At 40.7% G+C, this 9647-nt stretch overlaps 1 protein-coding gene across 2 annotated transcripts; it reads right to left on the bottom strand.

Moving 5' to 3' along the window:
• Positions 1–594: 594 nt before the first annotated feature.
• On the bottom strand, positions 595–8949 carry myorg (myogenesis regulating glycosidase (putative)). Of its 2 annotated transcripts, none has more exons than XM_035152164.2 (3): positions 8854–8949; positions 4455–4833; positions 595–4294 (listed from the first exon to the last, which is right to left on the bottom strand). In XM_035152164.2, exons 2-3 carry the CDS (start codon positions 4715–4717, stop codon positions 2503–2505), a joined length of 2055 nt encoding a protein of 684 aa, XP_035008055.1. In that variant the 5' UTR covers positions 4718–4833; positions 8854–8949; the 3' UTR covers positions 595–2502. The 2 variants fall into 2 exon arrangements, with proteins under 2 accessions (XP_035008055.1, XP_035008054.1); XM_035152163.2 differs by having other exon boundaries at positions 8758–8917.
• Between the last annotated feature and the right edge of the window lie 698 nt (positions 8950–9647).

Raw genomic sequence — 9647 nt, 5'->3', positions numbered from 1 at the left:
GGCGTCACAAAGTTAGAGAAGCCTCTGGGGGGGTGCCTCTTTCAATATGGCATTGATGGGCACATTAGTTTTCATGTATTGCAGACTCATAAGAGGTTACAGGTTGTGATTGGCTAACTGATTGCACGATCAGTTTACTGACCTGAATTACATGTCCAGAATTTTTCAGCTTTTTCATTAGTTGGCCTGTGTAAAATGAAAAAGTTGAACACATATTGATCACCGACAGTCATCTGGTAATGGTGGTCATGACACCAAAATGTGGCGAATGTGCTTTCTGTTCTCAATTTCATTTTAAGCCGAGGACCTTCAACAAGATAGAAAATAATCCAATGACCACCTCATGCATGTCCCTTGGGATAATTACACATAACCTATTTTTTTACACATAGACTTCGTTATGTGAAAGAACAACACAAGCGAAATGATATTAGTTAAGTATTGAAATATTTTCAAAAGGTCAACACAGAATAGCCATATATCATAAAGATTTTTGATGGATATATCTGGAAACCTCTTTACAGACCCCGTGGTAGTGTGACACGGACCCCCAATTGAGAACCACTGTCTTAAAATGAGTCAAATTGGACAAGATTATATGCAAAAATCTTTTTAATACATTTGTATCGCATAGGACATCAAATATGCACTCTTTCTGAAATTGCTGCCAACCTTCAGCCACAATAACCTGAAGCAAACAGGACACGCTGGGTCACAGGAGCCACCAGCAAAGAGACATTCAGTCCAAAAGAGCCTCTCAGTCTCGTCATAAAGCAACAGTCTGAGACAGATATAGCCTCGGAGATCGGCCTGGCCCAGATGCTGAGTGAGAACTGCTATAAATAGGCGTTGCTGTTATGATGACACTACGGCAAAAAGGCACAAACAAAATCCACCAAGGTCAACATGTGTAACTCACAAGTCACAAGCACACAGCAAAGTTAACACGGGTCTGAAAGGCAGACGGCGTTAAAACACAAAATACAAGCAAATATTGCCAAATGTGAAAATTGCACCATGGGAATGTGGACGTTTCCTTTTCCTTAATTCACAAACACACAATTATTTTTTTCATTGCAACTTGAAAACCCATCAGAAATGATCTCAACAAATTAAAAAGCCCCCAACAAATACAGAAAGTAAAAAATGGACATCATGCAAAATATAAGTATTAGAATTGTTATTAGAATTGCTGTCACCCAGTCACCCACATCAGTTTGATCTCTAGATGCCAAGATACATGATTTTACCAATGTAGTTGATCTTTTCATTTCGTATTAGATGAAAATTTAGGTTAGGAGATGTGGTTCAAAGGTTACTCACCAATAATAATAATATAAATGAAGAATTATATGAAACAGTAAAACAATAATAAATGCATAGCATAACAAAAATCTTATAGATTATGTGGCAGTTATTTTTAACACATGGCACTTGAGTCACTGGAGTGACAAAATATTCACATTAACAAAACACAAAGACAAAACACACTGTACCATTTACCTTAATTAATTAAATGAGGCTAAATTCATTACTTCCACACTGTAAAATAAGTCTGGATATAAAAAGAACAAACCATTATTAATTAGGTTATTATGTTTGAGAACTTTAAAAAGCTAAGCGATGCTCATTATCTTGTAAGTAGTAGACATGTCAATGTTTAGACATTATTAGTATCAGTAACCTGCATGTGTGCTTCGTTTTCTCTGAACATTAAACACACTCCAGCCTGAGAAAACTGTTACCTGAGGAAGAGCATAAAGTATTTAGTGCCTAATAAAAGGCACCTTCTTCTGGGCTAAGTGACGTTACATGACACTGTGTTACACACAAAGCACATGCAATTTGTAGTGATTAACTTTCAAGCCTTCACGCTGAAAAGTGAAACATAAAACCCTACTTCCTGAAAAGTATGTTGAAGCAAAAGAGTACAAATTCCTTAGTGTCAAAGGCAAAGTGGGATATCTCAGTCAAACATTATCGATACAGTTTAATGTAGTCTAACGGCCTTATGACAATAATGAAACCCTTATATCAACCTTGCATCATACAACTTGTTCGGCCTATGTTTACTTAAAAGTATGGGTGTCTCTCTGCATTTCTATTTTCTCTACAAACACTCATCCAAACAACTTCAATGTTTGTGAGTGTGTTGCTGAGGTCACAAGCAAGTGCATAGTGGGCTGACAGTTTTAGATGAGTGTCCTAAAGTTATGGACTGAGTAGTTAACTACTAACTAAGTACTGTGACATTCAAAATCTTTATGGTCTACCATTGCGATTGTGCCTTAATCAAATCCCTGCTTGCATATTCCCTTTTTGACAAATGTTTCATATACATGATATACAAGACCTTCAAAGCACAAAATATGTAACTTTAAAAAGATTAAATAACATGTCCTTCCTTGTAAGAATGAAAAGCTGAATTAAGAAGCATTATACACACTTACTGCAATACATATACAATACATACGTATATTACAGCTTTGCATTCCCTTTTTGCTACACCCAAACAAAGTAAGCTATTTCATCCAGGTCTACTGGATAGTCTGTGAGGTGCAGTGGCTCCTTGATATCAAATCTCTCCCCCTTGTAGCTTCTCCAACGGCCAGCAGGGAGGTAGATGTCACGCTCCTGCTTTCCGGGCTCTAAAACTGGGGCTACCATGAGGTCATCCCCAATCAGGAACTGGGAGTCGATTTTATAGGCTGTCTCATCACCTGTGGCAATCCACCACAGGGGCCGTATGATTGGGTCTCCAGTGTCCAGCACCTCACCAGCCAGCTCCAGGACCCGTGGTGCCACAATACTTTCATGGAGAGCTGTGTATTTCCGTGCAATTTCAACCACCTCATTGTCATATTCCCATGGCGGAATAGAAAACTGCATGGAGGGCATGAAGGCCGTCAGCTCCAGCCAGCGGATATAGAGTTCTCGATCAGGTAATATACGATTTCCTTCCGTGCGGTTCAGATAGGCATTGCCTCCAATCATGTCCGGTAGAATGAACTGATAGCCAAGAATGCTAATGGTGAGCACTGTGGGGATAATAGACTTGAGACCCAACTCATAGCCCCACACAGAGTCTCGATCAATTGGTCTGAAGAAGCAGGAAATGTTCTGGGACTGGTAACCACTACGCAGCTCAGCTCTATCATTATAGGGAATAGCCATTTCCGTGTAACGTCTTGTGAAGAAACTTGGGTCTCGAATAGGAGTTCTTGTGCTAAATTTCCATGGTAAGTAGTTGGTCTCCCCTGCATCAAATTTAAAAGATGTCACCCCATACCTGGAGCGCAGTGAGCGTAGCTGGGAGGAAAACCAATCACGGGCCTCTGGATTTGTGAAATCCAAAATGCCGCCGATGCCATTCCACCACTGCACCAAAGCCGGTAGACGTCCTGTTGGCTCCCTGACAAACAGGCCCCTCTCTACACAAGTGTGGAAGTTTTCTGAGTCATAGTTCACAAAAGGGTGGATCCAGAGTGACACCAGAAATCCATCTGATTTCAGCTTTTGAAACATGGATGAGGCATTGGGAAACTTTGTTGTGTCAAACTCAAATTCCCCGTAGCGGCTCGAGTAGCGGTCGTCTAGTTCTAGGTGGCTACAATTGAAGTTATGCTTGCGAATGTTGGCAGCATATGCCAAGAGTTTCTCTTGGTCTATCTTAGTCTTATGTAGTGCCCAAGTCGACCAAATTGGATGGCGAAACATGACTTTGGCTGGCACTTTGTTTGGCTTGTTGAAGTACCTGCGGACCATGTACTTGTGCATGGATGTCACATCCAAGCCCACACAGACTCTGTAGCTAAGTTCAGCACACGGAGCCTCCCCTGGGTTTGGCTTGAAGGGACTGTCATTGTATCGGGCCTGGAAGGACATGGTCTTCTCTGTGTCATTCCAGCCCAGGTGAAAGGGCACAGAATTATTGATCTTGATGGCTGTAGCATTGGACGAAAGCCAATAACTCTCTAAAATACCACCAAATTCATTGCGGTTTTTGTAGATGTCACTACTAACAAACGGTTTGGGAGCTTGTTGGCCAGAAATAGAAATGGGCCAGTGCTGAATTGCTGACACAGCACCACCATACCAATGTGCAAACTTGTAAGTCATGGCATGCTCAACAGGAATGTCAGGAACCAGTTCCTCCCAACGCACACGGTAGCACTGTACCGTGTCCTTAGGTCGTACTGTCTCAATGAAGAAGTTCAGTTTTCTATCAGTGGTACGTCCACAGCTCAGCATCTCCCCTTCTTTAGAGCAGGAGTCCAAATCCAGGGTCCCTGACCTGCCAAGGTTCAGAAAATAATCAAATTCTCATAGTGTCTCTTGTTGACATGTTTAAAATAAGTATTTCTACATTAAGATGTACATAGATTTTCTGACATATCTGAAAAATGTATCTATACACATACATCAAATGTGAAACAATATTCAAATAGACCAACCTGAAATCCATTCTGAAAACAATGGAGCCTCCCTGGTTGCGGATAATGTAGCCATCTTTATTCAGATCCAGCAGCTGAGTCTTAAGCAGCTCAGCTTTGCGTAGAGAGGCGATGTAATAACACCACGCAGTCACTGCTGCAATTACCAGCACCAGGCCGATTACGCCAGCCCCGACTAAGGGTCGAGTGTCCTTGCTGTGTTTCTGCTTGGGGATAACATCTGTAATTGTGCCCCCGGCTCCTCCTGGCACCACTTGGTACATGACTTGTGCTGCTCAGCGGCCAAATCCGAGAGTTAATTTTCTACAGATCATGTAAATGTTTTCCGGGGAGCCTCTTTTGTTGCACTCTGGCCCCGCTGTTATGTCTGTTCTCCTGACTGTCCACAGAGAGAGAGAAAAAAAAGATTTAGAAAATTGATTGTTGAGATTTCATGCATTTTATGGAAAACAAATGCGGGGAAAATGTGTGAACAATGAAATGGCGACTACAGAAATGCTGCTTGTTGCTGCAGCCTTTGTGCAGTAAATTCATCCGATGTTGCTTAGCTGATGTGAATAGACAGAATATATTGACTTAACTATCAGAGACATCCAGGGAAACAGCCCCAGCTAGATCCACACACAGTCAATATATCAACCTGTTTCTCAGTCCATCTCGTTCACTTGTTCTGTTCTGTCAGTTCAAAGCCTCCACGACATTTCTAGCATTGTCTTACACGCCTTGCATTGCTGCACAGCGAGTGATTTCACAGCACTTAGAGGTATTAAACTGTCAGGATGTAAACTTTGAAGATGTGTTTGAGATTTAGCAAAACAAATCTACTGCCAGTCGTCCATAAGAAGATAAAGTGTGCGTCCTCGGCAGTAATTCTAACTTATGAGTTCTATTGAAAGAAGACTCATTTGTATGTAAGGAAGTGAGGAAGCAGAAGAGGGGATTTTGGCCTTAAAGTTCTGCCAATGAGGACGAGGAGAGGAAAGCATACTAAACTCTGAGCTCTATGCCAGTATAACCAAAACTGATACCTGGATCACTCAAGCAAAAAACACAGTTTGAAACAGTAGAGGTTAAGATAAGAAGGCAACAGGATAGATAATGACATAGGAGAAATTCTTACGGGTAATTAAGTTGTTGATGTTTCTTATTGTTGCTTTAGCTAATCAGAATAGATTAAATCATTGAGCACAGCCGACCGAGGGGACTTCTGTCCTCTTCTGTCCTCGTCCTAACTGAAATTGACCCCCATGCTCTACTCTGGCAGCAGGGGTCGATAATAAAAAATGCTTGCTATTAATTAGCAATCTAATTGACTAATTCTGTGTTCAACCACCCTTTGTATAGATTTCCCCCAACAACAGGAGGGATAACATAAGCCCATCATTAATTAACAGAGAACTGTTGGTTCCTTGGAGATCCACTGATAGCTGCTAGCGAAGAAACTGACCAGGAGAGGATTTACTGAAATAAGGCCTGCTATATAAAAACGGTGTCTTAAATTGTTCCTCTGCTTATTTTATTTATGTTTTGGTTAATGGAAGTACGATGGGAACCAAATGAAAAAGGTAACATGACAATCTATTACCACATTAGGGCTGGAACCAGTGTGCGAAAAACCCAGTGACAATCAGGGGGCCCCTACCTGGTGCTCCAGCGTTATGCTGAAGTACCCCCCAACCATCGTAATCTGAACCCAAAAAATCTATAAAAATAATTAATAGTTAAATAAAATAACATCAATAGAGATTATTATATATGCTGACCCTCTCCAAATGAATGCACTAAGGCTTGTCTGGTGAAAAACTAATTATAGACTTTACAGTATCCGGTTGCTCTGCTGGTCAACAGCAGACTCTGCTCCTCTACTCTTTTCTAATCCCTCACACATAGAACTGATCGGTATAAATGCTGAATTCATATTTATGTATGATGAAACTAGTTGCTACATAATCAGCGGGAAGAACTTCTGTCCTGTCTGCGGGAGTGTGTGTGTGTGTGTGGCTGTGCGTGTCATGTTACGTCTCCTATTGTGTGTGTCAGTTGAACTACATCCGCGCAAAATGTTGGACAGTTTAAATACGTGTCTCATAAACTCTCGAGCGAATCAAACAAACCCAAAGTAAACTTCAGCACTGTTCAGATTAGGGACATGCTCAAAAAATCAATATGGCAATATATCGTGACGTCCTCCTTGCTGATGCACGCATCGATGCAGATGCTACTGTATCGATACGTCATCAAATGCTGTGACGGCAGTTTTGAAAAAGAAACATCACCTATGGTGCAATGCACAATAAAGCCAATAAGTGGCAGCAAAGACACAAACAGCACACGTCTCAATTCAAAACGAAAATGGATGAAAACGGTGGAAAACTGTATCCACCGCCGGCAAGACTGAAGGCAAAGATATGGAAGCATTTGGGATTTTTGCAAACACCACGAAGTCGGGAGTTGGACATGAGTCATGCAATATGCAAGCTATGCAGAAACAAAGTGAAATACTTCAGCAACATGACCAACCTCAACATCCCAACGGGGTAAGAAGATCACAGATGCACTTTTATGCTTTATATGTAAAGACTGGCGCCCGTACAGCGTTGTCGATAACGAAGGCTTCAGACAACTGCTTGATGAGTGTGAGCGACGCAATACAATCCCCACGTGTCGGTTCATTACAGAAACTCCAATATGACAATCGCGGCACAGCTGGCGAAGTAAGTGCACGTGAAATGCTTTGCACACAGTCTGAATTTGGTCGTGCACTCAAGACGCCCACTGTTTCACGTCTACTGGGAAGAATTAGCAGCATCGTGGCTTTTCTTTTGGGAACAGCACAATTGCAAGCCATGCCCTGATTGAAAAGCAGAAGCTACTTAATCACCCCGAGCACAAGCTCATGACAGATGTAGCTACGAGATGGAACAGCGCCTGTGATATGTTGGAGCTCTTCTTAGAGCAGCAACCCGCAGTTACAGCTCAGAGAAGTGCTCTCCGAAACCTGAGCTTGTGGATCAACTGGTTAAGTCTTAGCTGCCAGTACAAGGGCACTTTTAAGTTTGTTAAAACGGATGTATTTATTGTTTTTATTATTTATTTATTTTCATAAAAGAACTTATATGTCAGGTGGACATTCTTACAGCAAACAGAAGTGAACTTAAAGTCATGTGAAACCAGAATATTATTGATGTATCAAAAAACTAAAAGTATAAGAGACAACAGCAAAAGCCATTTTAAGTTTAAAAGAATAAATTATTTGCATTTGTTAATAACTCTGGGATTTGAAACAGAATTATTTTATTTCACCTTTAAGATCTCTGTGGGTCTGAATTTTAAGTGTTTTAAGTTGTGTGATCCTTAAGGCGTTGCCTTCTCTGTTATACGGAATAATAAACAGCTGTTTTAGTAAATTCTGTGCAGGACATGGTCATTATTCAAAAGCAATGTGTATCGCGATACGTATTGTATCTTGGCCTCTGTATCATGATACGTATGGTATCACGATGTTGTAGGCAATACCCAGCCCTAGCTCAGATCCTAAAATCTATCAAAATGTTGCTGTTTCATTTCTGTCATTCAACCAATCAACTAATAATTTCATCTTTAATCCGGGTTTTCACATGTTTTATCAAAAACAACATTTTCTTTTATTCTAATGCAAATTATGTATTTTCCCCTCATCATGTTGCGCTGACGTGTTTTGTTTATCTCTTTGAAAGAGGATGAGGAGGCAGATTTTATTTTCCACACCACAAACACTTCTTTGTTTGAGGTGTTATCAGGCAGCCTTCATATGTGCTTTTTCAGCCGATTCCCTATCTTGTCTGTCACGGAGGGAAAAAACAAACACAGCAGTGCTGATAAAGCTGCAGAGCAGGCGTGTGAGGAGGGCTCGCTATACCGTGTGCACGCGCGCACGTGTCCCTCTGCGTGCGTGTGTGGGAGGGGGATCACAAGTTGCAAAATACTGATCATGACTTTGGAAAATAAAATTGGAATTAGTTTCAGTAACAAGAGCTTTGAACGCAACAGTGACGACCCTCACTTTGGACGGTTCCACTTCAGACGTGGACAGTTTCAGAGTTGAACTTGAGACTTGATACTTTGCATATTCCATGTGTTAAATAAAAATAAGCAATGCAAACAAACACACATATCTAAAGCGATCACTGAGCAGAAACGAGTCTCGTCCTGCTTTACGCACGATGTCTCCACGCAGGGAGCTCACTCCAGTCTAATGTATAGAAGCCGTTGTTGTGCGCCTGGTGGGAGGTGCAGCAAAAAAGTTAGGAGAGAGGCAAAATACCTCGTAATCCGTGTAAGTACAACATGACATTCACACGTGTCTGCAGCCTCCCGGGTTTTCTTCCTGCAGTCTGTAGAGAAACAGGGTTTTTCCTACCGAGCAGCAGCAGCAGCAGCAGCAGCGGCTCCTCTCAGCTTGTTTGCCTCAGTTCCCAGAAAAGAACCGAGAGGAATCAAGGCATGTTCCTGTCCTCTGCGCGCACTGCACCATGGGAAATGAAGTCTAGAGCAGTTACAATGTACAGTATATGTCTCACACCCACATGTGCACAGATGCAACAATGATATGGCCTCAAATTATATTAAGAAAAAAAATGTAAGTTAGTCGATATCGATAATTATCACATTATTATTTATTTTCATTAATTTGTATTTCTCACTCCTGAAGGACTTTCTCAGTCCAAAACACTTCAACAAATCTGCAGTAGATCAATTATGTGTTGACTTTTGTTATATTGTTATGGATGACAATTTATTGCGATATTTGTATTGTTTTATAAGGCCCAGCCCTTGTAACCCTGTAAAGTGGCACATGCTGAAAAACAGCATTTCACAATATTTAGCTCCAAAACGTTTTTTTTTAAGTTGTGTGTAATTTTTAAAGTCAAGTTTTTACCAGATTTACAGCAATATTTGTGAACTTTGTTACATTGACTTTCTTTTTCTGTAAAAATGTATTAAAGATCATGTCAATGTTGAATCTAAATAATACATTTAAACCTAGATGTTAAATTCAAATAATACATTTAAACCTAAATGTTGAATCCAAATATAAATGTTAAACCTCAAATTTAAATCTAAATCTCAATGTTAAATCTGAACCTAAATGTTGAATCTAAATGTTCAATTTTGCTGAAAATGTTGTTATTTTCAGTATGCGTCGCTTGATCC

This window comes from Hippoglossus stenolepis, chromosome 3, assembly GCF_022539355.2.
Source record: "Hippoglossus stenolepis isolate QCI-W04-F060 chromosome 3, HSTE1.2, whole genome shotgun sequence".
Lineage (NCBI taxonomy): Eukaryota > Metazoa > Chordata > Actinopteri > Pleuronectiformes > Pleuronectidae > Hippoglossus > Hippoglossus stenolepis.
Note: the sequence above shows the minus strand (reverse complement) of the source record. Positions and strands in the feature narration are given on the sequence as shown.

Coding starts and splice junctions, on each gene's coding strand:
- myorg (XM_035152164.2), bottom strand. CDS start 4,717: ATGTACCAAGTGGTGCCAGGAGGAGCCGGGGGCACAATTACAGATGTT. Junction 4,295..4,454: donor GTTTTCAGAATGGATTTCAG/GTTGGTCTATTT, acceptor GAACCTTGGCAG/GTCAGGGACCCTGGATTTGG.